This window comes from Salvelinus sp. IW2-2015, linkage group LG23 (genome assembly GCF_002910315.2).
Source record: "Salvelinus sp. IW2-2015 linkage group LG23, ASM291031v2, whole genome shotgun sequence".
NCBI lineage: Eukaryota > Metazoa > Chordata > Actinopteri > Salmoniformes > Salmonidae > Salvelinus > Salvelinus sp. IW2-2015.
In genome coordinates, this window is record NC_036863.1 from 37,661,992 (window position 1) to 37,688,775 (window position 26,784).

Here is a 26,784-nt window from a genome sequence, read left to right on the forward strand (position 1 = left end):
ACCTCCACAAGTCTGGTTCATCCTTGGAGCAATTTCCAAAAATCCTGAAGGTGCACGTTCAGCTGTACAAACAATGTACGCAAGTATTAACACCATGAGATCCCGCAGCCGCATACCGCTCAGGAAGGAGACGAGATTAACGTACTTTGGTGCGAAAAGTGCAAAATCAATCCCAGAACAACAGCAAAGGACCTTGTGAAGATGCTGGAGGAACCGGTACAAAAGTATCTATATCCACAGTAAAACGAGTCCTTTCAACATAACCTGAAAAGCCCGTCAGCAAGGAAGAAGCCACTGCTCCAAAACCGCCAGAAAAAAGCCAGACTACAGTTTGCAACTGCACATGGGACAAAGATTGTACTTTTCGGAGAAATGTCCTCTGGTCTGATGAAAAATATAGAACTGTTTGGCCATAATGACCACGTTATGAGGAGGAAAAAGGGGGATGCTTGCAAGCAAAGAACACATCCCAACCGTGAAGCACGGGGGGGCAGCAATGTTGTGGGGGTGCTTTGCTGCAGGAGGGACTGGTGCACTTCACAAAATAGATGGCATCATGAGGAAGGAAATTATGTGGATATATTGAAGCAACATCTCAAGACATCAGTCAGGAAGTTAAAGCTTGGTCGCAAATGGGTCTTCAAATGGACAATGACCCCAAGCATACTTCCAAAGTTGTGGCAAAATGGCTTAAGGACAACAAAGTCAAGGTATTGGAGTGGCCATCACAAAGCCCTGAGTTAATCCTATAAAAAATTTGTGGGCAGAACTGAAAAAGCGTGTGCGAGCAAGGAGGCCTACAACCTGATTCAGTTACACAGCTCCTGTTCAGGAGGAATGGGCCAAATTTCACCCAACAATATTGTGGGAAGCTTGTGGAAGGCTACCCGAAACGTTTGACCCAAGTTAAACAATTTAAAGGCAATGCTACCAAATACTAATTGAGTGTATGTAAACTTGGGTCACTGGGAATGTGATGAAAKAAATAAAACCTTAAATAAATAATTCACTCTACTATTATTCTGACATTTCACATTCTTAAAATAAAGTGGTGATCCTAACTGACCTAAGACAGGACATTCTTACTAGGATTAAATGTCAGGAATTGTGAAAAACTGAGTTTAAATGTATTTGGCTGAGGTGTATGTAAACTTCCGACTTCAACTGTACATACATGGAGAAAAAKATAAAGAAGCTGACATGGAAAAGTACTGAAGCAGATCACTAAGCAACTGCACAATCATTACAACAAGCGGAAAGAGACATGGACTCCCACATTCCCCTTTCCGCAGACCTGCGGAAGATGGCGAGTTGGTCATGTGTTTTGCCCACTGTAACACTGTCTTGGTTGGCAGGGAGGGAGAGGGCTGTGGGGGGGTACTCCCCAAACTGCCTCTAGAACAGGACGCCTCTGGGGAGAGGCTGGATCATACACTCACACCTAACAGCGGGGAAAAACGATTAAATCAGTAAAAAATAGGTTGCTTTTGTTACGTTGTTAGATAGATGAATAAGGCAAAGAGACGCGAGTCAAGTTAAGATGTTTAATGGTTTGCTTATGTAGCAATGATACAAACCATATATCAGGGTACTTGAACGTGACCAATTAAGTGATAATGCCCGAGAAGACGGTGTTTGGAGGATATATTGGCACGGGTGTTGTTAAGCTCAAGACGAAGTCCTGGGCATTATCACTTTTATACAATGGTTTACCAACATACTCAAATTATGACTGACATATTTTCATTAAAAACATTATTTTKATGAATTTATTCATACTATTTCATCCTTCCACAAGACAGAGTCCCGGGTTGCTACCCAAGCCGGCTGGTCGTTCGTTCTGTCGGTTGCTAGAGACTAGAACCAGTCGTTCAGCCTTTTTGTTCTGTATCTATGGATGTGACCCTGTCGTTCGTTCCATTTCCATACATGGCTGGCAACGTTCTTATCCCTTGCTTGCTAGCTAGCCAACTACGGCTAACTTAGTCACGTCAAACAGTGAAGCCAGAATAATAACAGTAGCTGCATTTGCATAAGCTGTTTTCTAGTATCATTTATTTCGATACATCCATAACAATGAGCTATTGAGGCGCATTTTCGCCTGGCATAGAAAATGTGTCTCTCCTCAGGACACTGTTGTTCAGAGGAGCTAGTCAACAACACAGCTAACACAATCACTTCAAAAAGGAGATGCTTTTTATAGTGGAGATCAAGTTTATAAGTTGCTTGGCTGGGCTGATGAGACAGTGGATTGCGCAGTCAGATGGAACAGAGTAAATAGACTTCATAGATTTAGCTGGTGGTAACTTGTGGAATAGACACCGTCTGGAATGCGGTTTTAACCAAATCAACATTCAGGATTAGAACCACCATCTGTATAATATGTATTAACCTTTAAAASGACAGTTTCATCCCCAAAAAATGTACTGAGCTGAGCAAAACCCAGTGTGCCAAAATGTACTGCGCTGGCCTGGTTGCGTATCTAACAAAATGCGTCGAACTCCTGACGAATGTATCGTTTGAGTACAGGGAAAGACTCCAAGGCTGGCTGAGAAGACCAGCAGACCCAGTCTAAGAACAGGGCTTGTACAGGGAAAGACAGACAGACAGACCTGGTGTTGACCTGTGCAGGTGTCTATCTTGTCTGAGTCTGCGATGAAGGCCATGTCTCGAACCCACTCTGGCACCCGCAGGTCCAGCCAGTCATTACGCACCTGCAGCATAAAGAAGCTGTGTCAACGCACCCAACACCGAAACATAACATACTATGTAGACATTCCCACTGTAATTCCTTGAAATGTAGTTGTTAGACTCTTACATTCTTGGAGGTGAAGACCGGTGTTCCAGGTCTCTCCGGATCCCAGGCCTTCAGGCCGTTCTCTTTCCCTCCTGCAGCCACTTGGTTGCACTGCGAGGGATTCTGTCGCATCCGACAAACATTCTTCCCAACATTTATTCCAACCTAGATATAGGGACAGGGGTTATGTTCAAGAAAATGTCAGTCAACGTCAATCATTCATAAGTATATGTAACAACCTCTAGGAAGCCTGAGTGGTATTCTGGCAAAAATCTATCAAATGTTATTTATAAAGCCTTTTTTACACCAACAGATGTCACAAAGTGCTTATACAGAAACCCAGCCTAAAACCCCAAACAGCAAGCAATGCAGATGTAGAAGCACAGTACAGGAGTTGTTGTTCATTCACTGTGTCTGTATTGCCCTCYTGCCAGACCCTCAGCAGTCCTGTCTCCACACACGTGATCAGAGCACTGCAGAGACACAGGGARAGTCGTCCAGTGTCTACATCAGTATCCTCAACACATGACCACAGAGCTGCTGGTGTGTAATGACAGTGTGCATGAACAACAGCTCCTGTACCGTGTTATGACCAGTGTCTTTATCTACACAACTATACCGGTCTGTGACGGAGAGTCCTGTGAACCTGCCCTGGTTGCTCTCCCCACACTGTCTGGTCTCAGTAATGATGCCCTTCTCTGTCCTGAACCWCTTCACTGTGCCATTCACAGACCCCACCAGCACCTAGAACAGACAAGACAGGTAAGTAACACAATGGCCCAACCACAATGCAAACATTCAGACCTGTGTGCACTCTAAACACATCAATGACCAACAGATCAGACATCATCAAGGGCTCCATTACTCTCCATTACTCTCTATAGCCAGCCCCCCCCTCCAACCCATACTGAACAAACTTGACTTATGTCTTCCATGAACAAGAAAGATTGTCAAGAAAACAACAACAAATGTTCTAACACGTTATGACGTGTCCAAAATGTCCTCCGTAGGGATACACTACTCACCGGAATTCTGTTACGACCTACATTTTCATATATAAAATATGCAGCAGATGGTGCTCTTGAGCTTTACATTTTATATCAGTCCAAGCTATCCAAAATCCACAGGCATTAATGCACACAAATAATATTAGTCAGACTGATATTTAAGAGCCATACAGTACATACATACCGTGCACAGAAAAACCCCACAAGAGACCAACAAAGAACAAATTCATTTTGTTGTTGTTTCTACATTATGTAAGATTCCATTACTTCATTTTCAAAATGTGTTTTTGTTTAATTTCCTTGTTGTATGATTTTTTCTCTCACATTTTCACATTTGTAATCATTGAGGTAGAGTAGGGGACAGGCAGAGGAGAAGGTGGCTAATCAATCAGAGGAGAGTTTATGAGTCTTCAGGTCACCCTGGGGGATTTACCAGAGATTAGCTGTTGGGACGGATTTAGTGGGTGACAAAAGACGGGCCAGGGATGGGGATTACGGGGAAACAGCATGGGCACTTTAAAATCAAAAGCCAAAGATTTGTGGGAATTAAAAAACTGTGGAAATCCTCTCAAGAGAAGCGTGCCAGAGAGACTGACAATGTCAGGGTAGAAAGGGATGAGAGTGAAAACAGCAGGACCACAGAAAGAGAGAGGTAGCTTGGAGAGAACAGAGAAGGGAGGGAAAGAAAGTAACAGAAATAATCCCATAATTACAAGAAAAGAGTGAAAGCCTTTTCATCTTTCTCAAAATGACTGAAGAATAGGACACCAGTGTCATGACAAAGGGGAAGAAGGAGTGAGAGTGAGAGAGAGCAAGAGATGAAGAGAGAGAAGGAGACATAAAGAGAGAGCGAGCGAGAAAGAGAGAGAGAGAGAGGAGACAAAGGGAGAGCGAGCGAGAAAGGGAGCAGAGGGAGGGATAGATAGAGACAAACAAGGGAAGCTGACAAAAAAAGATTCAAAGCTTTCCCTGCCCCCTCGTCCATATCTGGGGAACAAGGGAATACGGCAACAGATAAAAGCCAGGGAGAGAGGGACCTAGAGAGAGAGAGACTGTTGAATGAACTTGGCCATTATATTCTAGGGAGATACAAACATTTCTTTATATCAGACARTCAGAAAGAGAAGAAGAAGAAACTGAGGAGAACAGAAGATGAGGGAGATTCTTTCTTCAAAATCGTTCCATTCTTTTTTTAGAGGAAGAAAAGAGAAAGCATAAGGGGGAGTTTTGGAGAGAGAGAAGCAAAAGAGGAGGGGGGGGACGAGAGAAATAATGAATTAACTTCGACTTCAAGGGCTGTGGAGATGTTTTTCCTTTCTTGAGAAAAATAATCGTACCAAAATAACAAAAAACGTCTTAATAACATCTGACATTGTTGATTCTCTAAATGTAGTTTTTTCACCCTGCAAGTGAGCACTGGAAAGCATATGCGTGAAGAAATCTCATGACGCGACTGAGATGGATAGAGAAAGGCAAGACAGAAAATTCTGACATGGTGTCAACCCATATTGACAGAGACAAAGTGTGGAGAGGAAGAAGTGGGATATTCAGTGACAGACGCATCTACCCCCAGACACAGGTACACTCTGATCAATATTAAGATCAATCGAAATATCCATTGTTATCATCACAGATGATATTTATCCTGATACATCATTCATCAGTCTTTATTTCTTCTAGACTTCAGCATGGAGTGCCTAACAATGATATCGTATTTCAGTTTGTTTATATTCTACTCTACACATTACAACACCATTTATCAAATCATTTCAAGCTGTTATTGTTAAAGTGATCATTTGATTGTAAGCTAATAATCTTTGCTCATTTTGTTATTATAAATTATCACTAATAGCTATCATTGTACGAATATTTGTTTAATTGTACATGTATGAATTGCTGTTATTGGATGAAAAGCWAAATCCTTCCTCTTTACATGAGTGGAAAATTATTATATGACTCTAAAAGTATAAACAGTCATCGCTTGAAATATCAGAATAGAATAAAAAACATCTCTTTTGAATAATATCTAATACCATTTACCACCATTTTTCCTATTACAGATGTTTAATAACAGTTACATTGTTCTTGAAATATGTGCCATCTTCAGTGGCAAAGTGGACATTATAAAAGGGAGTGGGGACAGACACGTTAAGTGCACAAAAATCCCTGTCTGTCAGAATCAGAGGAGGCTGGGACCAGAGGAGAGAGCATTGCTCAACTGTAGCTGTTCTCCCTGAACAAATGTGCCTGTCGACCGCTTTACAAAGTCTATGTGTGAAAAGCCTTTGCACAGACACATGAAAAGGGAAGAGGAACTCAAGAAGAAGGACCAACTGTGTAACCTAGATAAGCTGAAATAGAAAGACCACAGCAGACTGGAGAGCGGAGTAGGATTTMTTTCTTCCAGAACTTCTGCTCCTCACTTGGACAATAAGGGCTCTCAATACAACTTTAGAGGGCGGGCAGTCAGAGAGTCAGGGGTAGGGAGAGAGGAAGAACAGACAATAACCTCCTGAGAGAAAGGAGGGATAGTGCGCAATAGAGAGAGGAGGGGAAAGTTCCCCCTCTCTCGACCCATCTCATCGTCAGGCTGGCTGGTGCAGCCACGGCGTTCACCTTCGCGGCCTTCTGCTACATGCTCACCTTAGTGCTGTGTGCTGCACTCATCTTCTTCGTCATCTGGCAGGTGAGTTGAGCTCACACACACACTCACCTAAACCATGTTTTTAGACTCTGGGTGATCGTGATTCTCACCTAAAGCATGTTTTTAGACTGGGTGWTGGTGATTCTCACCTAAACCATGTTTTTAGACTGGGTGATGGTGATTCTCACCTAAACCATGTTTTTAGACTGGGTGATGGTGATTCTCACCTAAACCATGTTTTTAAACTGGGGGATGGTGGTTCGGCAACATTCTCTTGTGTGCATTGTGACTCATACCTTAAATAAAGAATTGGTTGGTCTGTAACCAAGGTGAAATACTCTAAGAAATATATATAATTCCAGGTGATGACTAATAGTAGAATGAGACAATACAATAAGTGTAGCGTAGCCATTGGTTGGTGTGAATGTGTGTCCATGTGCCATTGTGACTCATTATTTTTGTTATTTATATCAGTACTGTGTGTGTGTGTGTGTGGTGTGTGTGTGTGTGTGTGTGTGTGTGTGTGTGTGTGTGTGTGTGTGTGTGTGTGGTGTGTGTGTGTGTGTGTGTGTGTGTGTGTGTGTGTGTGTGTGTGTGTGTGTGACACCCCAAACCGGAAGTCTATTTATTAATATGAGCTAGTCTCCGCGAGTGGCGCAGCGGTCTAAGGCACTACACCTCAGTGCTAGAGGAGTCACTACAGACCCTGGTTCCATTCCTGGCTGTATCACAACTGGCCATGATTGGGAGTACCATAGGGCGGTGCACAATTGGCCCAGCGTTGTCTGGGTTTGGCCGGGACAGGCAGTCATTGTTAATTTAAAAAAATTCTTAACTGGCTTGACTAGTTAAATAAAAGGTTAAATAAATAAACAAATATAAAATAAAATAGTCAAAGCTAGTCATAAAGTGTCTCAGTAGAGCATTGGGCCACCAGAACAGCTTCAATGCGCCTTGTCATAGATTCTAGAACACTACTGGAAGGATGCAACACCATTCTTCCACAAGAAATTCCATAATTTTGTGTTGATGGTGGTGGAAAACGCTGTCTCAGGCTCCGCTCCAGAATCTCTCATAAGTGTCCAATTGAGTTGAGATCTGGACACACACACACACACACACACACACACACACACACACACACGTTCCTGTGAGTCCCCTCTTTTAAAGTCACTGAGATCTCTTTTTCTAGCCATGGTATCCAAAATAATGGGMAATTGGGCATCTTTATACACCGGGCATTTAAAAAGAAAGCAGGAACCACACCTGTGTGGAAGCACCTGTTTTCACTATACTTTGTATCCCTAATTAACTCAAGTGTTTCCTTTATTTTGGCAGTTACCTGTATATTTGTGTACCAGCTTACTGACTGCAGAATGATTAATGGAATTTGTACAGGCGTCACTGGAGACCTCTGCACAATCAGTATTCTACATGTCTAAAGAATCAGACACAGACTGCACAATAGCCAGAGCTCATCTATCTCAGCTGTAGCCTTCTGTCTAGGGCAGGGATAGGCAACCCTGTACCTGGAGAGCCGCAGGTACTACAGGATTTTGTTCCAACTAGGCACCACACCTGACCAACTGAGCTAACTGATCAGTTCAGTGATTGCCTAAATTCAACACACCTGGTTTTCCAGGTTGGTTAAATAAAACAAACATGAAGTGCCTGCGTCTCTCCAGGACTAGGTTTGCCTACCTCCCTAGACGGAGACATTGTTCATTTGAAATTCAACACAGCATTATCAGATCAATACAAAAGACTGGCTTGAAATAACTAAAGTATTGACTAATGAATTGACTAGTGGGTGAGAATGCACTACATATGAGTCAGTCAATGTTGGGAGTCCCTGTGTTTGTGTGAGAGAGATGGGGGAGGGAAAGATCTGTCTGTCTGTCTGTCTGTCTGTCTGTCTGTCTGTCTGTCTGTCTGTCTGTCTGTCTGTCTGTCTGTCTGTCTGTCTGTCTGTCTGTCTGTCTGTCTGTCTGTCTGTCTGTCTGTCTGTCTGTGTGTGTGTGTGTGTGTGAAGAGAAGGTGAAAAGGGGAGAGAGAGTGTGTGTATGTGTCAGCAACAAACCATGTTATTGAGAATGCTTATCAAATTAAATATTTGTTTCCACCCCTCCCCCCCCCCCATCTCTGTGTGGCTCTCAACCAATGACACGGCTTGTTCACTTTTATAGTAACCATGGTGCCCGCTAAGGGATCATCGGATCACCATGGAAACTGCATCTGTTTACAACAGAGAAGAGCATGAAACAGAGAAGGGGGGGTGACATAGATCGATAAAGGTATTGTTGAGAGTAAAAGACAGATGTGGAGATGGAGATTGGTCTCTGAAAGGGAAAGATGGATGTCACAGGGAGAGAAGAATGTTGAGAGGTGGAAAGGGATGCTTAGATGGAGATCTCAGAGAGCGAGAAAGAGAGAGTCAGAGTATGCGAAAGGTGCAAAAGGATGATTGGAGGTATGGGGATGGAAAACTGAAGATGATAAGAAATATTGAGAAAAAAAATAAGCTAAAAGGTATGTGATTGGATTGAATGAGAATAACACAGTGAAAGAACACATTTAGATATATCCAATGGCAGAAAGTTTACCCATATACACTGTACATGTCTTTTTAGATTATTGCGTTTGACGAGCTGCGCACAGACTTCAAGAACCCAATCGATCAGAGCAACCCTACCAGAGCGGTAAGGCCCCATGGCTTATGAGAGGGATTGGAGTTCTGTGAAGTGTGACCCAGTTCTGTCCGTGTCCACCTACAGTCACTTCCACTCAGCTGTGAAGAGCAGAGCACCGTAGACAGACAGGCACACATGGACCATGGACACTTATTCAAATAGAACATTTTTGTTTATTTTGATTGTTTTTTTAATCATTTTTGATCTAAAGCATTTACTCAATGTAACGTACCTTCTATTTTGCCAAGTATATTCTTGCTATACTGTACACAAGAACATTCTCAAACAGAGCCAACAGTAGGGAAATGTGATTATTACTTTTGTGAGGGTGTTTGGCAAAACTATTAGCTAGATATCTGACTCTCCTTTCTCTCTGTTCACTTTTCAGAGGGAAAGAATTCTGAATATTGAAAGAATCTGCAACTTGCTGAGGAAGGTGAGTGGCTCCCAGCCCACGTATACACACACACACACACACACACACAGCTCACCTAGTGGTGGAGTGGAGGATGAGAGTGACAGAGAACCTTGAAAAAATATATATGTATCTATTTTGAGGACTGAGATCGATTGATTCACATCTCCCCTCCTTCCTGTAGCCCACCTCAATCTCGCTCACTCTCTCAAACTCACAACAATCACACACACACACCACACACCAGCCTGGTCTCATAGACTAGATGTAACATAATAATGTAAATCCGGGACACTCAAATTAGTATGATATGTTGTGTTTGGTATGGTAAGTGATGGAAAAGTACCCAATTGTCATACTTGAGAAAGTATAGATACCTCAATAGAAAGTYGCTCAAGTAAAAGTCAGCTGGTAAAATACTACTTCAGTAAATGTCTAAAAGTATTTTGTTTTAAATATACTTAAGTATCAAAAGTAAATGTAATTGCTAAAATATACTTAAGTATAAATCATTTAAAATTCCGTATATTAAGCAAAGCAGATGGCACCATTTTCTTGTTTTTAAAATGTATGGACAGCCAGGGGCACACTCCCACACTCAGACATTATTTACAAAATACGCATTTGTGTTTAGTGAGTCCACCAGGCCAGAGGCAGTAGGGATGACCAYGTGTTTCTTGATATGTGCTTGAATTTGACAATTWTCCTGTCCTGCTAAGCATTCAAAATGTAACTTTTGGTTTTCARGGAAAATGTATKAAGTAAAAAGTACAATATTTTCTTCAGGAATGTAGTGAAGTAAAAGCAGTGGCGTGCCGTGGGCCTGGGGCCTGGGCCTTCAGTGAGGTACTACACAGTCCCACCCGAATTAATCCACCTCTTATTACCATCATTATGATGCCATGGCTCTAGACACTATACATTTAGACAGAAACGCAGTATAACCAGGCGTTGCGTCACCTTGAAATTGACAAATTGACATTTTTGGGTAAACAGTGTTTACCCAAAAACATGACACAATCAAWGAGTCTTTTCAATATTTCCCTTCACCTTTTCATTGTGCAGCTCCGTTGCMCTGCGCGCTTGTTTTTTGAGCTGTAGATCCACTCCGGTGTCCCCAAAAGTTTTCAAAAGCACAATTGCTTGTAAGTGCCCAGCCGTACTTTGGCGTCTCGTTGCTGCCTTGGTTAGACAACTCAAGTTTGCAAAGCCAGTGTGGCTCCAAACACCAAATCGATCACTTGCAAATAATAGGCATTCCCAGCAGTACAGTTTGCAGTGCTTCTCGGAGCCTGTGAGCCATTGACAGCGCTCGTAGTTGAAACTTTGAAAGTGGCTTTCCCGCCTGTGACAGGCTTTGTGGCATCGGGCGACCTCTCCTTACATGTCTAACTTTTCTTGAAAAGTTCGTCTTGAGAATGGCGTTATAATTATATCCTCGACCAAATCGATATCTTCTCCTCCTTCCGCCATTGTGGGTTGAAAAAACAGCTTAGTAGTACGCGAATTAATTGTTTATCAAATTCAGTTTCCTAGATCTGCATAGACCTGCCCATAGGACCTGCCTCTCAATATTGGTAATCCAATCAAAAGATGTGCACGCACTACGCCTGCTAGCTGGCTCCTGTGTAACACTGGAGCCAGCTACAGGCGTACAATAGCCAACTCTAAAGCTGATTGTTGACACTAAATTTTCATTTCCATTCACTATAAGCTACAAGCGCCCGCACTGTTGATTCTGAAGGCCTGAGGGCAGATTTTAGACCCTGGCAACACATGATGGCTGAATATGATTGGATAAAAGATCTAACATAAAGACCAGCCCTCCAAATCTCAACCTGGGGCTGGAAGCAGTGCAACCAAGAGGAAATATTGAAAAAGACTCATACACCATTAGGTATGGTTACATAAGACAGATGGGAACTTGTAACGTGAACATATAACGCAAACGTCTAGCACTAGGGAACCCGAATGTCTAGCAACCCAAAGATTGCGAGTTCGAATCTCATCACGGCAGTTGAGGCTGCTGAGGGGAACACGGCTCATAATAATAGCTGGAACAGAGCGAATGGAATGGCATCAAACACATGTATTTGATATCATTCCACCGATTTAGCAACTTTAACTACTTAATACTTTTGAGCTACTTTGCAATTACTTAGCATTTTATCTAACCCTTCACCTAAGCATAAYCATAACCTTTTTAGCTAACCCATCCCCTAGCCTTAACCCTTTAACCTAACTCCCAACCTTAACCTTAACCCTAACACCTAGCCTAGCTAACATTAGCCAGCTAGCTAATGTTAGCCACTTAGCCACCTAGCTAGAATTAGTAACATATCATACATTTTGCAAATTCGTAACGTACTGYACGAAATGGGTGATGGAAATCCACAAATGAATACATACCATACGAAACGTAACATATCATAGTAAAGGTAGTGTCTCAGATTTACATACAGAATAATACGAAATGCTCTGAGACCAGGTTGCACACAYACTATAATTAACTGGCTTTCCATACTGCCACCCCACCCTCATTTCCTCTGTCAGTGTTAATGGGCAAGCTATAGAGCCAATGAGGGGAGATTGAAGGAGGGAACACCTGGAGGTCTGCAGGCCTGCAGGCCTGCATTCTTTTAAGAAAATCATAACTAAACTCTATCACTCTCATTCATATGAAAATTGCAGCTTTTTCAAAGCATTTTGTCGTGAAGTGTTTATGATAATGACAGAGTTTGCATTTGTGTGGCCATGTGCACCCTAACGGTCTGTATTATTCCTAGCTGGTGGTGCCAGAATACTCCATCCATGGGCTGTTCTGCCTGATGTTCATGTGTGCTGGAGAGTGGGTCACCCTGGGCCTAAACATCCCCCTGCTCTTCTACCATCTTTGGAGGTACACAACACAACCAACTTCCAGCATTCTATCTCAAGGCTTTTTAGTTGTATCTGTTGTAAGAACGCTCTCTCTCTCGTCAGGTTTTTCCATCGGCCAGCAGATGGGTCAGAGGTCATGTATGATCCTGTCAGTGTGATGAATGCTGACATCCTGAACTACTGTCAGAAGGAGTCTTGGTGTAAGCTGGGCTTCTACCTGCTCTCCTTCTTCTACTACCTGTACAGGTGAGGTCCTATTAATAAAGCCATCTCTCATCAGTCCAGCCGGTTCATTGGTGAACGTTGATCTGTATGAATGGGAGCCTCCTCTTCTTGCTGCACAATAACCGCTGTCAGTTGTTATTGCTTGGCAATGTCACATTAACACTGGTGTCCTCCTGTTCTCTTTTCTGCCTCTCTCTCTGTCYTTGACAGTATGGTCTATGCCTTGGTGAGTTTCTAAAACACAGAATAGAAGACCAAGAGGAGATTGAAAGACAGAAAAAGAGAACGAGCAGGACCAAGACCGGGTGATGTCACTCACCCCTCTTTCTCACCACCCATTACGCCATCATCACAGACCATGATTTGCTCTCCTCAAATCTTTGGATGGAGGGACGAACCTTGGAGGACATTGTGAGGAAATAAGGCAAAGAGACGTTGTTGAGCTCAAGACTGCAATCCATCTAGAAGAGGAGCAGACATGGAAGAGCCACAAAGGAGGAGGAATGAAATAAAGAAGGGAAAGCGAGAACACATCTCAACTAGTATACGTGTTGCCTTGATCTGACCACATCACTTCTTAGGGCCTGCAGGTCRCCTCTGCTATTCTTAGTGATAGTCACTCAACTGTGAATTTATAAACTTTGTGTTGCCTAAATCCTAACGTAGATGTTGCAGATTCATATCCTTCCATTCCAATAAACCATTTTAGAAAAGAAAATACAAAATGCACAAAACGTATTTAGTTCTTCTACCGATTTGGTATTTCGATAATTCAGTAGTTGTGGTAGATCATTTTCTGAGGATAGGAAAWGTTGTTTCATCAGATAAATACACCATTCACTGCTACTATTTCAAACCAGAGTGATAGTAATTGTGTTATTCACAAATATAAAATGTATGAACTCATAAATTACATGCGATGGGCATAAGCTTCTGTAAAGGATCGTGGACACCCTGGAGCAGTGTTTGAGTCTAGGTCCATCCCAGTCAAGGCACTATCTYCCAGACCCCAGTCCCCACCCAGGGAAAACAGGCATTCCAACACATAATTATTCAGGATTGAAGGGGATGTTTTGGCTTTGGGTGACTTGGTACTTGGGTGTTTAAGTATTCTGTGTTTGTCTGTTTTGTTCTAGGCAGGAAGGGCTGATTTCACCTAGACTTTCCAAAGAGCTCTGCGCTCCATGATTCTAGATCATGGAAACCTCATTCAAGAAAAGCCATTTTAAATTCACAACAACAGCAATGTGCTCATAGCCTAGGAGAGATGACTGTACATGGGATCGTATTTCCTCTGTGGAATAATACTGTGTGACACAAGTAGCAGACAAGGCTGCTGAAGATGACGTTGATAGATCGGTTTGCTGTGATGACTATGTCAAGCGCAGTAAACCGTCTCACATAGAACACTATGGTTGGACTTACATAACTGTTCTCACTCAAGTGTTASAGTGAATGTTGGCAGACACTTGACTCTTGGTTCATTTCAAAGCCGTGACTTAGCTGGTGCTGCCCTCATCATCATGTAACCATAGCTCTGTGTGTAGCTCATTGATAATGATCACACTGTGTGATTTTAAAATCATTAGAGAAATGGGTAATACTGGAACTTGAAAAATACTGTGTGATCATGTGTTAACCATAAACTGACCATAATTGTAGTAATTAATTGTTTACAACAAGTCCGATAGGTTTCATGTTGGCATCTGAAAACAGCGCCCTGCATTATAGTGGAGCCACTCACATTTGAGTAATGTGTCAATGTTGTTCAGCTAGGTTTCTTGTGCCAAGACATACAGTGTGTTCTGTTCATCATGACAGTTCCCTCCAAAACAGGACTTCAACCCTGACAACAATGTGAGTAAATCACAGACAATCGCTAAAGCACAAAACGGGGGGTCACAAAGGAGAGGAAATATAGCTAGGTTGACCATTAATGAATGTCATAATGCAATTTATCAGAATGAATGAATTAATATACAGTATATTGAAGAATAACTATTTGATACTGTCTTTTACACATCTCTCATCACTGTATGCTATATTTGTTGGTGTGCTAGTTTGTATTCATTATAATACAATATGATATACAGTACACAAACAGCAATTCACATATTCTAATAAAATAGCAATGTGTTGCAATATTATGTGGTACAACTATTATGTTACTATATACAGTACCAGTCAAAAGTTTGGACACACCTACTCATTCAAGGGTTTTTATTTTGACTATTTTCTACATTGTGGAATAATAGTGAAGACATCAAAACTATGAAATAACACATTTAATCATGTAGTAACCAAAACAGTGTTATACAAATCAAAATAGATTTTATATTTGAGATTCTTCAAAATAGCCACCTTTTGCCTTGATGACAGTTTTGCACACTCTTGGTATTCTCTCAACCAGCTTCATGAGGTAGTCACCAGGAATGCATTTCAATTAACAGGTGTGCATTGTTAAAAGTTAATTTGTGGAATTTCTTTCCTTCTTAATGCATTTGAGCTAATCAGTTGTCTTGTGACAAGGTAGGGGTGGTATACAGAAGATAGCCCTATTTGGTAAAAGACCAAGTCCATATTATGGCAAGAACAGCTCGAATAAGAAAAGAGAAACGACAGTCCATCATGACTTTGCGACATGAAGGTCAGTCAATACTGAAAGTTTCAAGAACTTTGAAAGTTTCTTCAAGTGCAGTCGCAAAAACCATCAAGCGCTATGATGAAACTGGCTCTCATGAGGACCCACCACAGGAAAGGATGACCCAGAGTTACCTCTGCTGCAGAGGATAAGTTCATTAGAGTTACCAGCCTCAGAAATTGCAGCCCAAATAACTGCTTCACAGAGTTTAAGTAACAGACACATCTCAACATCAACTGTTCAGAGGAGACTGYGTGAATCAGGCCTTCATCAAATCAAATCAAAGTTTATTTGTCACGTGCTCCGAATACAACAGGTGTAGACCTTACAGTGAAATGATTACTTACTGGCTCTAACCAATAGTGCCTAAAAGGTATTAGGTGAACAATAGGTAAGTAAAGAAATAAAACAACAGTAAAAAGACAGGCTAGAAAACAGTAGCGAGGCTATAAAAGTAGTGAGGCTACATACAGACACCGGTTAGTCAGGCTGATTGATGTAGTATGTACATGTAGATATGGTTAAAGTGACTATGCAAATATGATGAACAGAGAGTAGCAGTAGCGTAAAAGAGGGGGTGGTGGGTGGTGGGTGGCGGGACACAATGCAGATAGCCCAGTTAGCCAATGTGCGGGASCACTGGTTGGTCGGCCTAATTGWGGTAGTATGTACATKAATGTATAGTTAAAGTGACTATGCATATATGATAAACAGAGAGTAGCAGCAGTGTAGAAAGAGSGGTTGGGGGGGACACACAATGCAAATAGTCCGGGTAGCCATGTGATTACCTGTTCAGGAGTCTTATGGCTTGGGGGTAAAAACTGTTGAGAAGCCTTTTTGTCCTAGACTTGGCACTCCGGTACCGCTTGCCATGCGGTAGTAGAGAGAACAGTYTATGACTGGGGTGGCTGGGGTCTTTGACAATTTTTATGGCCTTCCTGACACCGCCTGGTGTAGAGGTCCTGGATGGCAGGCAGCTTAGCCCCAGTGATGTACTGGGCCGTACGCACTACCCTCTGTAGTGCCTTCATGGTCAAATTTCTGCAAAGAAACCACTACTAAAAGGACACCAATAATAAGAAGAGACTTGCTTGGGCCAAGAAACACGAGTAATGGACATTAGACCGGTGGAAATCTGTCCTTTGATCTGATGAGTCCACATTTTAGATTTTTGGTTCCAACCGGCATATCTTTGTGAGACACAGAGTAGGTGAACGGATGATTTCTGCATGTGTAGTTCTCACTGTGAAGCATGGAGGAGGAGGTGTGGTGGTATGGAGGTGCTTTGCTGGTGAGACTGTCAGTGATTTATTTAGAATTCAAGGCACACTTAACCAGCATGGCTACCACAGCATTTTGCAGTGATATGCCATCCCATCTGGTTTGCGCWYAGTGGGACAATCATTTGTTTTTCAACAGGACAATGACYCAACACACCTCCAGGCTGTGTAAGGGCTATTTGACCAAGAAGGAGAGTGATGGAGTGCTGCATCAGATGACCTGTCCTCCACAATCACCCGACCTCAACCCAATTGAGATGGTTTGGRATGAGTTGGACCGCAGAGTGAAGGAAAAGCAGCCAACAAGTGCTCAGCATATGTGGGACATCTTCAAGACTGTTGGGAAAGCATTCCAGATGAAGCTGGTTGAGAGAATGCCAAGAGTGTGCTAAGCTGTCATCAAGGCAAAGGGTGGCTACTTTGAAGAATCTCAAATATATTTTGATTTGTTAAACACTTTTTTGGTCACTTCATGTCTCAAAGTAATGATGGAYTGTCGTTTCTCTTTGCTTATTTGAGCTGTTCTTGCCATAATATGGACTTGGTCTTTTACCAAATAGGGYTATCTTCTGCATACCACCCCTACCTTGTCACAACACAACTGATTGAGAAGAAGGAGGAAAGAAATTCCACAAATGAACTTTTAACAAGGCACACCTGTTAATTGAAATGCATTCCAGGTGACTACCTCATGAATCTGGTTGAGAGAATGCCAAGAGTGCGCAAAGCTGTCATCAAGGCAAAAGGTGGCTACTTTGAAGAATCTCAATAGTAAAAATGAAGAAAAACCTTTGAATGAGTAGGTGTGTCCAAACTTTTGACTGGTACTGTATATTTGTTAATAATTTGATTCGGTGATCCGGTAGTGGTGCACTGGGTGTGCATAGTTAAAAATGCAAGTGATGGAAATTCAATGTTTGATTTTGTCTCAGCTGTAAGTAACAGGTGATCAAGAGAAAATTGGAAGAAGGGAAAGTATAGTGCAGCGGAAGCAGCCAATACGTTGTGTGTAGTTAAAGGTTACACAGGTTTGAATTCTGAAGGCCATACCTTTGTTATGTCTCTATCCCAAGAAATTCCATCTGCTATGGACTGGAGGAAACATAGAGTGCAGGGCACACACCATGAGAAGAATACAATATACAACAGCTCAGGATTGTACATCTACAAAAGAGCCAGTATGATGGAGGAAGTGAGTGTGTTAATTATGGGGGTTGGAGGGGCTGGGGGCAGAGTGGGTGAGGGAGAGTTGKAGCGGTAGAGACAGACAACCTGACATAGAGTGAATCTCATTCTCCGGTGTCACCATGGCAACCAAATTGAGTTAGGGTGAGTCAGTAGGAAACTATCTTTTCCTCACTCTATAGCTCTTACTCAAAACTCTGCTAAGCGTGTGCTAAAGCTTGGAGAATAAATTCACTATGGAAACACATAGAACACTTAAATGGAATGGTAGAAGTAGAGGTATATACACAATATAGCAAATAGATTATCAAATCGTATCCTTATTAAACTCAGACACACAGCAAAACATCTCTCTACATCACACACACAAGTCGTATTATATACACAACACATGTGTACGTAAGGATTCACATAAATGCACCCCCCCTTCTCAGATACTAATACCACATCTTTAATTCATTCTGTGGCTCTTCCTTTTTTGCCCCCTCTGCAATAATAATTTTCTCAACTCTGTCACTGCACTCTCTCCCTTCTCTCTGCCTCCAGGGAGATGTTTCCATGGAAACTGGTTACAATAAATATGTTTGAAACATAAAGTACGTGATTGGCATATGCACATGCATGCACGCACACACACACACACACACACACACACACACACACACACACACACACAATAATATCTTGAACAAATAAAAAATACTCTGTTCGTTTATGCACTAGGATGTCTACTTGGTGCCTATACTGTACTCGCCTCCTTATAAAGTGTAAGCAAGACATCAGGCAATGTTAGGACTCAGACATAGTGTGTCCACGCATGCAGGGAATAGTGCAAGTAATTGGTGGTATGTAACGCCCACTGATGTATAGTTGACAAAGAGGCTAATTAATACTTTACAAAATTCTTGGGTTTCTAGAAGTGAACCCATCACCTATATTTGGAAGTCATTTCCACGAGCTAAGGTAAAGAGTCAGAGAGCAGGGAGGGGCATTGGAGAGAGATATGAATTATACATTAGAGAAGATTTCAGATAATTATACCTGGCCAGAAATAAGAAAATACCTTAGCTGGAAGGGAAGGAGAGATGGGGAAATGGATAGAGTGATGAAATACTGGGGATTAGGAAAAAAGAGGGTGATGTGGAGATAGCTGGGTGAGCGAGACAGGGGAGTCTGGATGGGATTATTAAACAACTGGGCATGGACTGCAAAGACAAACGAGAGTATTAAATACTGTCCATTTGGGTTGTGTCAGTTGAGGATCTGTCATGACGTGACAGCCTATATTTAGACTGCATGCAATCTACGAGCATGCATGKGTGAGATGAATGGACTGAACTGGTGGATACAAGACTCAGTAAACTGAATATGTACGTATGTCATGTAGTATGTTCCCAGTGAGTCCATATGGCTGGAGACAAGCCTGGCTCTCTGAATAAGAAACGCAGCCTATGCATAACATCTGCGTATCATCCTTTTTTTGGGCAGCGGTAAGGCTATGGCTAACTCACAAATAGATTTCCCCAATCTGCAGCCAAATCTGCAACATACAGTTGAAGAAGCAAGACTTCTACACTGGAGCTTATTTTCTACTAAATCTCACAGTAAAAGGCACATGCACACTAATATGTCAATAAAGGTATAACCGAATGAACAATGTATACCCTCCCCCCTTCTCTCTCTCCAAGGTTACTCTCTCTCTCTATTTCTCTCTCACTCTATTGCTCTCTCTCTCAAACACACACACCTGCTTTGTTTTGATGGCCAACTTGCACCCTAAAATGCATTCTGAAGAGAGCCCAGATCCATAAATGAACATGTTGTATGTGTCGCAAATCATGACAAACATAGTTGAAAACAACTAAAGACATGTCTTCCCTCGCTCTTAGTCTCATCTTTTTGCTGCTGTGTCAAGCTGTGAAATATAACACTGAAACAGCTGGGGAATAGGGACCACATGTTGGTGTGAAGAATGCTACAGATTCTATTTTTTGAGTGATGCACAAACACATGATGATTAATATTCAAGAATACTATAACACTTTCTGACAAAAATGTACTAGAACAAAATTAACCATGCAAACAGAGTGGTACGGGATTTAAGCCCCAAGCAAACAAAGAATGTACACATGGATGTTCACGCTGAAGCACATAGCACCTTCGGGAAACACGGTGTCATGGCAACGGGAACGGGCATCTGCAAGCGTTACTGTTGCAATCTGAAAGGAAACGGATGGAGGATAGGACAGGGTGGGGCTAGGGGTGGATAGAAGTGTCGTTATTGACTGAGCTATCAAGGAGAAAGGAAAGGGGGGAGAAAGAAAGAGGGGAAAATGGGATGTGCTGTTGTGTTACACGTCCCACTGGGCACACCGGTTGAATCTACGTCGTTTCCACATCATTAAAATGAAATTACGTTGAACCAACATCGAATAGACGTTGAATTGACATTTGTGGACAGTGGGATAATTCTTAAAGGTCAGAGTGTTATGCCTAGGGCTAACAAATATTTAGGAAAAGAACGACAAAGTAAAAAGGACTGGGTCTAGAAAACTGTCTTGAGACATACATTTGTTTAATTTAATTATCTTAGAAAGCACTGAAGCACATGGCCTCATCATTTACAGCAAAATATATTTTTAATAAAAATGTATTTATATTTTACTCAATCAAGGAAAAGCAGATCTGTAAGACATCAGATATCTTAGATTTTATACACAATTTACACATATAAGACAAAGTGTATTATCAGTGAACCACCTTCAAACAGTAGCTAACTAAAAATGTTTCCGGGTGGTCTCTGGTTTTACAATTGCCCAATGTCATCCACTCTTGCAGAGTTAGGTGTCCATTTTAGTCATCCATTCTAGCAGAGTTAGGTGCCTATTTTGGTGCATAATATCACAGTAGGACTGAGTTCCACTATATAATTAGCTGGCACTCAACCCTGACAATGCTCTCTCTTTGCACTCTACCTGACACTGATGAATACATATTATCAGCACTTACAGAATCAACATTAATACACACCCACACACTGTGACTCTCTCTCTCACAGACACACACACACCACACACACACCAACACCACACACACACACACACCACACACACACACACACACACACACACACACACACACACACACACACACAACACACACACACACACACACACAACACACTTCTGCCAAATGTACACAGGAGATTTTCTATAGAAATAGTGAACTAGAACAATAGTATATGACAATGAAGACGCTACTTGACTGACACCTGGTGGTAAAAACTGCACAATTAAGCGCATAGTACGTGGTTTCTAATACGCATCGACAAATCAGTGTTAATCGTAATAATACACAGTATTAAATTGAAGTTAAAATAACATTAATATAAATATGGTCCACTTTTGGAATTAAAATAGAAAAACTTGCTTTGACGTCACATTACTCACCTAAAAAAAGCTGCACAAGGAAAGGTAGATTCAGGGTTGCCATGTTCGCAGCTTTCAAAAAATGTTATACTTGGAAAACAATGTCGTTTTTCAGCTACTACTATATTGTACCACGGCCAACATGGCATTTCTCATATATATATACACACTACCGTTCAAAAGGTTAGGGTCACTTAGAAATGTCCTTGTTTTTGAAAGAAAAACACATTTTTTATTCATTAAAATAACATAAAATTGATCAGTAAAACGTTTGGAAACGCCTAATCATTCAAGGATTTTTCTTTATTTTTGCTATTTTCTAAAGTGTAGAACAATAGTGAAGACATCAAAACTATGACAGAAACACATATGGAATCATGTAGTAAGCAAAAAAAGTGTTAAACAAATCAAAATATTTTTTCAATTTTAGATTCAGCAAAAATAGCCAGCCTTTGCCTTGATGACAGTTTTGCACACTTTTGGCATTCACTCAACAAGCTTCACCTAGAATGCTTTTCCAACAGTCTTGAAAGAGTTATTCTGAGTTATCCACATATTCTGAGCACTTGTTGGCTGCTTTTCCTTCACTCTGCGGGCCAGCTCATCCCAAACCCTCTCAATTGGGTTGAGGTCGGGTAATTGTGTAGGCCGGTCATCTGATGCAGCACTCCATCACTCTCCTTCTTGGTCAAATAGCCTTTACACAGCCTGGAGGTGTGTTGYGTCATTGTCCTGTTGAAAAACAAATGATAGCCCCACTGTGCGCAAACCAGATGGGATGGCCTACTGCTGCAGAATCTTGTGGTATCCATGCTGGTTAAGTGTGCCTTGAATTCTAAATAAATCACTGACAGTCTCACCAGCAAAGCACCCCCACACCTCCTCTTCCCGTGCTTCACGGTGGGAACCACACATGCGGAGATCATCCGTTCACCTACTCTGCATCTCAAAAAGACACTGCGGTTGGAACCAAAAATCTCAAATTTGACACATCAGACCAAAGGACAGAATTTCATTGCAGTTCCAGCCGCCGTGTGTCTTTGTGAGACGCAAAGTGGGTGAACCGATGATCACCGCATGTGTGGTTCCCACTGTGAAGCATGGATGAGGAGGTGTGATGGCGTGTGGGTGTTTGCTGGTGACACTGTCAGTGATTTATTTAGAATTCAAGACACACTTAACCAGCATGGCTACCACAGCATTCTGCAGCGATACACCTCCCATCTGGTTTGCTTTTAGTGGGACTATCATTTGTTTTTCAACAGGACAATGACCCCTTTTGGAAGTGACTTTTTCTTTTTAAAATGTTTCACCCCCGTACAAATTTTTGGTGTGTAGTTCGCCATAAAACTTGAAGAAAAATGGGTCCGTTTTACCGGTTGCATCCATTTCCGGTTTGAGAAACGTTTCAAAACTCTGGTCGAAGAGGTTTGGTCGTCACTATTTACCACAGCCACAAAGTCATAAACCCCGCCTATTAACCCTCCTGCTGTGTTCCGGTCGAATTGGACCGATTTCCAMATTTTCTCTCTGAAAACTGTAGTTCATTTAATCTGATTGTCATAAGGTTCTATGACTTTGTCCACACTGGGCATCTGAACACACAACATACATTTTGATGATTTTCATAACATTTTGGGTGTTTTATTTAACTTTTGTACACCTGTGGTGTTCCTGGTCAAAAATGACAGGTCATTATAAATGAATGAGTGAGACTACAATTAGTGTATAAAATTGAGTTCAGGCACATTCCCATTCATCAGATGGACACACTTCCTCTCCCAGACCTGCACATGCATGTGTGTTTGAGCACACACACACACACACACACCTCACTCCCGTTCTTGGCTTCCATTGCAACCCCCACATGAACCTTTCCCCAATATAATCTTTCCCCCACGGGAACCACACCTGTCGGCATTCTCACAAACAATCGCCACATTGTTTCAATAATACACTGCTCAAAAAAATAAAGGGAACACTAAAATAACACATCCTAGATCTGAATGAATTAAATATTCTTATTAAATACTTTTTTCTTTACATAGTTGAATGTGCTGACAACAAAATCAACACAAAAATGATCAATGGAAATCAAATTTTTCAACCCATGGAGGTCTGGATTTGGAGTCACACTCAAAATTAAAGTGGAAACCACACTACAGGCTGATCCAACTTTGATGTAATGTCCTTAAAACAGTCAAAATGAGGCTCAGTAGTGTGTGTGGCCTCCACGTGCCTGTATGACCTCCCTCAAACGCCTGGCATGCTCCTGATGAGGTGGGGATGGTCTCCTGAGGGATCTCCTCCCAGACCTGGACTAAAGCATTCACCAACTCCTGGACAGTCTGTGGTGCAACGTGGCGTTGGTGGATGGAGCGAGACATGATGTCCCGATGATGCTCAATTGGATTCAGGTCTGGGGAACGGGCGGGCCAGTCCATAGCATCAATGCCTTCCTCTTGCAGGAACTGCTGACACCTCCAGCCACTATGAGGTCTAGCATTGTCTTGCATTAGGAGGAACCCAGGGCCAACCGCACCAGCATATGGTCTCACAAGGGGTCTGAGGATCTCATCTCGGTACTAATGGCAGTCAGGCTACCTCTGGCGAGCACATGAGGGCTGTGCGGCCCCCAAAGAAATGCCACCCCACACATGACTGACCCCGCAAACCGGTCATGCTGGAGGATGTTGCAGGCAGCAGAACGTTCCCCACGGCGTCTCCAGATCTCTGTCACGTCTGTCACATGTGCTCAGTGTGAACCTGCTTTCATCTGTGAAGAGCACAGGGCGCCAGTGGCGAATTTGCAAATCTTGGTGTTCTCTGGCAAATGCCAAACGTCCTGCACGGTGTTTGAGCTGTAAGCACAACCCCCACCTGTGGACGTCGGGCCCTCATACCACCCTCATGGAGTCTGTTTCTGACCGTTAGAGCAGACCACATGCACATTTGTGGCCTGCTGGAGGTCATTTTGCAGGGCTCTGGCAGTGCTCCTCCTGCTCCTCCTTGCACAAAGGCGGAGGTAGCGGTCCTGCTGCTGGTTGTTGCCCTCCTACGCCCTCCTCCACGTCTCCTGATGTACTGGCCTGTCTCTGGTAGCGCCTCCATGCTCTGGACATACGCTGACAGACACAGCAAACCTTCTTGCCACAGCTCGCATTGATGTGCCATCCTGGATGAGCTGCACTACCTGAGCCACTTGTGTGGGTTGTAGACTCCGTCTCATGCTACCACTAGAGTGAAAGCACCGCCAGCATTCAAAGTGAACAAACATCAGCCAGGAAGCATAGGAAGAGAAGTGGTCTGTGGTCACCACCTGCAGAACCACTCCTTTATTGGGGGTGTCTTGCTAATTGCCTATAATTTCCACCTGTTGTCTATTCCATTTGCACAACAGCATGTGAAATTTATTGTCAATCAGTGTTGCTTCCTAAGTGGACAGTTTGATTTCACAGAAGTGTGATTGACTTGGAGTTACATTGTGTTGTTTAAGTGTTCCCTTTATTTTTTTGAGCAGTGTATATAAACACTTTTCTCGTTGAGGCCTTGCTCACAATTCATTCTGTGGCGGCACAATGACCAAAMAATATACTGTATGTGAGGCTCTTGGTCATATCTTTGATCATGACACTGGTGAGGAGGAGAGAGTCCTTGTTAAACTTTGACACAAAGTAGTCTGTGATAAATAGCACAATATGTTTCATCTGAGTATTTGTTATAGTCTAAATAATCCATACATTATGCTTTTTCTAAACTCAAAAACGAGTTGTTTGAGGTCAGGTCAATGAGGCCTACAGGCCTTAAATATCAAAAAGAAGTTTAAAACTTGTAATGTTCATGATAACTTAAGTTGATAAAAAGATCTAACACAACATTAGGTGATAATATATGCATTATTATGGATTTATAAATCAGCAATAATGGGGCGGGCATTTTGGACCAGGAACACGGAATGAATTAACATGATACGAACACAACAGGAGGGTTAAACAAATGACACATTTTTACRATATAAACTATTTTGTGGCTGTGTGATCTAGTCGAAACCAAGAGGTTGCAGCAGTTGAATCTTTAAGCACAACACATGCAGTGCCCGTGGAATAATGGGATCTATAACTGTCGCAGGTATAATGTAAGTTTTAGGAAAGAGCAGTTATAGTTATTTGTCAAGTTAGCTGCTTGGTAGTAATCATCACATCAAGCAAGCTAGCATAACGATATGTCCATAGACTTTGGCAACGTCAACACCAGAGCCAGTATCCGCACCACCGGGCCCAGTATCACCGGCTGCGGGTCAAATGTTTGGGAGCTGCTGGAGTTGTCAGATACTCACGGGTGGAGGTTTGCTGTTAGTAGCTGGATACAGTGCCTTGCAAAAGTATTCATCCCCCTTGGCGTTTTTCCTATTTTGTGCATTACAACCTGTCACGCCCTGGCCATAGAGAGGCTTTAATTCTCTATTTTGGTTAGGCCAGGGTGTGACTAGGGTGGGCATTCTAGTTTCTTTATTTCTATGTTTTCTGTTTCTATGTTTTGGCCGGGTATGGTTCTCAATCAGGGACAGCTGTCTATCGTTGTCTCTGATTGGGAATCATACTTAGGCAGCTTGTTTTTCCACCTTAGTTGTGGGTAGTTGTCTGTGTTAGTGGCCTGTATAGCCCGAGTCAGCTTCACGTTCGTGTTGTTGTTGTTGTTGTTGTTGTTGTTGTTGTTGTTGTTGTTGTTTCTTGTTTTGTTGGCGACATTCGTAATAAAGAGAAATGTACGCTCACCACGCTGCACCTTGGTCTGGTCATTTCCACCCTGACGACGTTCGTGACACAACCTGTAGTTTAAATTGATTTTTATTTGGATTTCATGTAATTGACATACACAAAATAGTAGAAATTGGTGAAGTGAAATGAAAAAAAAGAACTTGTTTCAAAAAATTCTAAAACGGAAAAGTGGTGCGTGCATATGTATTCACCACCTTTGCTATGAAGACCCTAAATAAGATCTGGTGCAACCAATTACCTTCAGAAGTCACACAATTCGTTAAATAAAGTCCACCTGTGTGCAATCTAAGTGTCACATGATCTCAGTATATATACACCTGTTCTGAAAGGCCCCAGAGTCTGCAACACCACTAAGCAAGGGGTATCACCAAGCAAGCGGCACTATGAAGACCAAGGAGCTCTCCAAACAGGTTAGGGACAAAGTTGTGGAGAAGTACAGATCAGGGTTGAGTTATAAAAAAATATCCAAAACTTTGAACATTCCACGGAGCACCATTAAATCCATTACTAAAAAATGGGAAGAATATGGCACCACAACAAACCTGCCAAGAGAGGGCCGCCCACCAAAACTCACAGACCAGGCAAGGAGGGCATTCATCAGAGAGGCAACAAAGAGACCAAAGATAACCCTGAAGGAGCTGCAAAGCTCCACAGCGGAGATTGGAGTATCTGTCCATAGGACCACTTTAAACCGTACACTCCACAGAGCTGGGCTCGGAGTGGCCAGAAAAAAATAAGCAAACATGTTTTGTGTTTACCAAAAGGCATGTGGGAGACTCCCCAAACATATGGAAGAAGATACTCTGGTCAGATG

At 42.3% G+C, this 26,784-nt stretch overlaps 1 protein-coding gene and 1 pseudogene across 1 annotated transcript; one reads left to right on the forward strand and one right to left on the reverse strand.

Moving 5' to 3' along the window:
- Positions 1-892: 892 nt before the first annotated feature.
- LOC111950954 (WD repeat-containing protein 74-like) lies at positions 893-3,660 on the reverse strand (annotated as a pseudogene).
- Positions 3,661-4,547: 887 nt separating this feature from the next.
- Positions 4,548-14,802, forward strand: LOC111951070 (protein cornichon homolog 2). Its single transcript, XM_023969060.2, has 7 exons — positions 4,548-5,383; positions 5,865-6,490; positions 9,079-9,147; positions 9,527-9,574; positions 12,340-12,452; positions 12,536-12,679; positions 12,869-14,802. Exons 2-7 carry the CDS (start codon positions 6,440-6,442, stop codon positions 12,894-12,896), a joined length of 453 nt encoding a protein of 150 aa, XP_023824828.1. The 5' UTR covers positions 4,548-5,383; positions 5,865-6,439; the 3' UTR covers positions 12,897-14,802.
- The last annotated feature ends 11,982 nt before the right edge of the window (positions 14,803-26,784 follow it).

Excerpts from the sequence above, each read along its gene's own strand:
- LOC111951070 (XM_023969060.2), top strand. The coding sequence starts at position 6,440 with ATGCTCACCTTAGTGCTGTGTGCTGCACTCATCTTCTTCGTCATCTGG. Across the intron at positions 9,148-9,526 it reads AGAGCAACCCTACCAGAGCG|AGGGAAAGAATTCTGAATAT; the intron begins GTAAGGCCCCAT and ends TTCACTTTTCAG. Across the intron at positions 9,575-12,339 it reads TCTGCAACTTGCTGAGGAAG|CTGGTGGTGCCAGAATACTC; the intron begins GTGAGTGGCTCC and ends TATTATTCCTAG.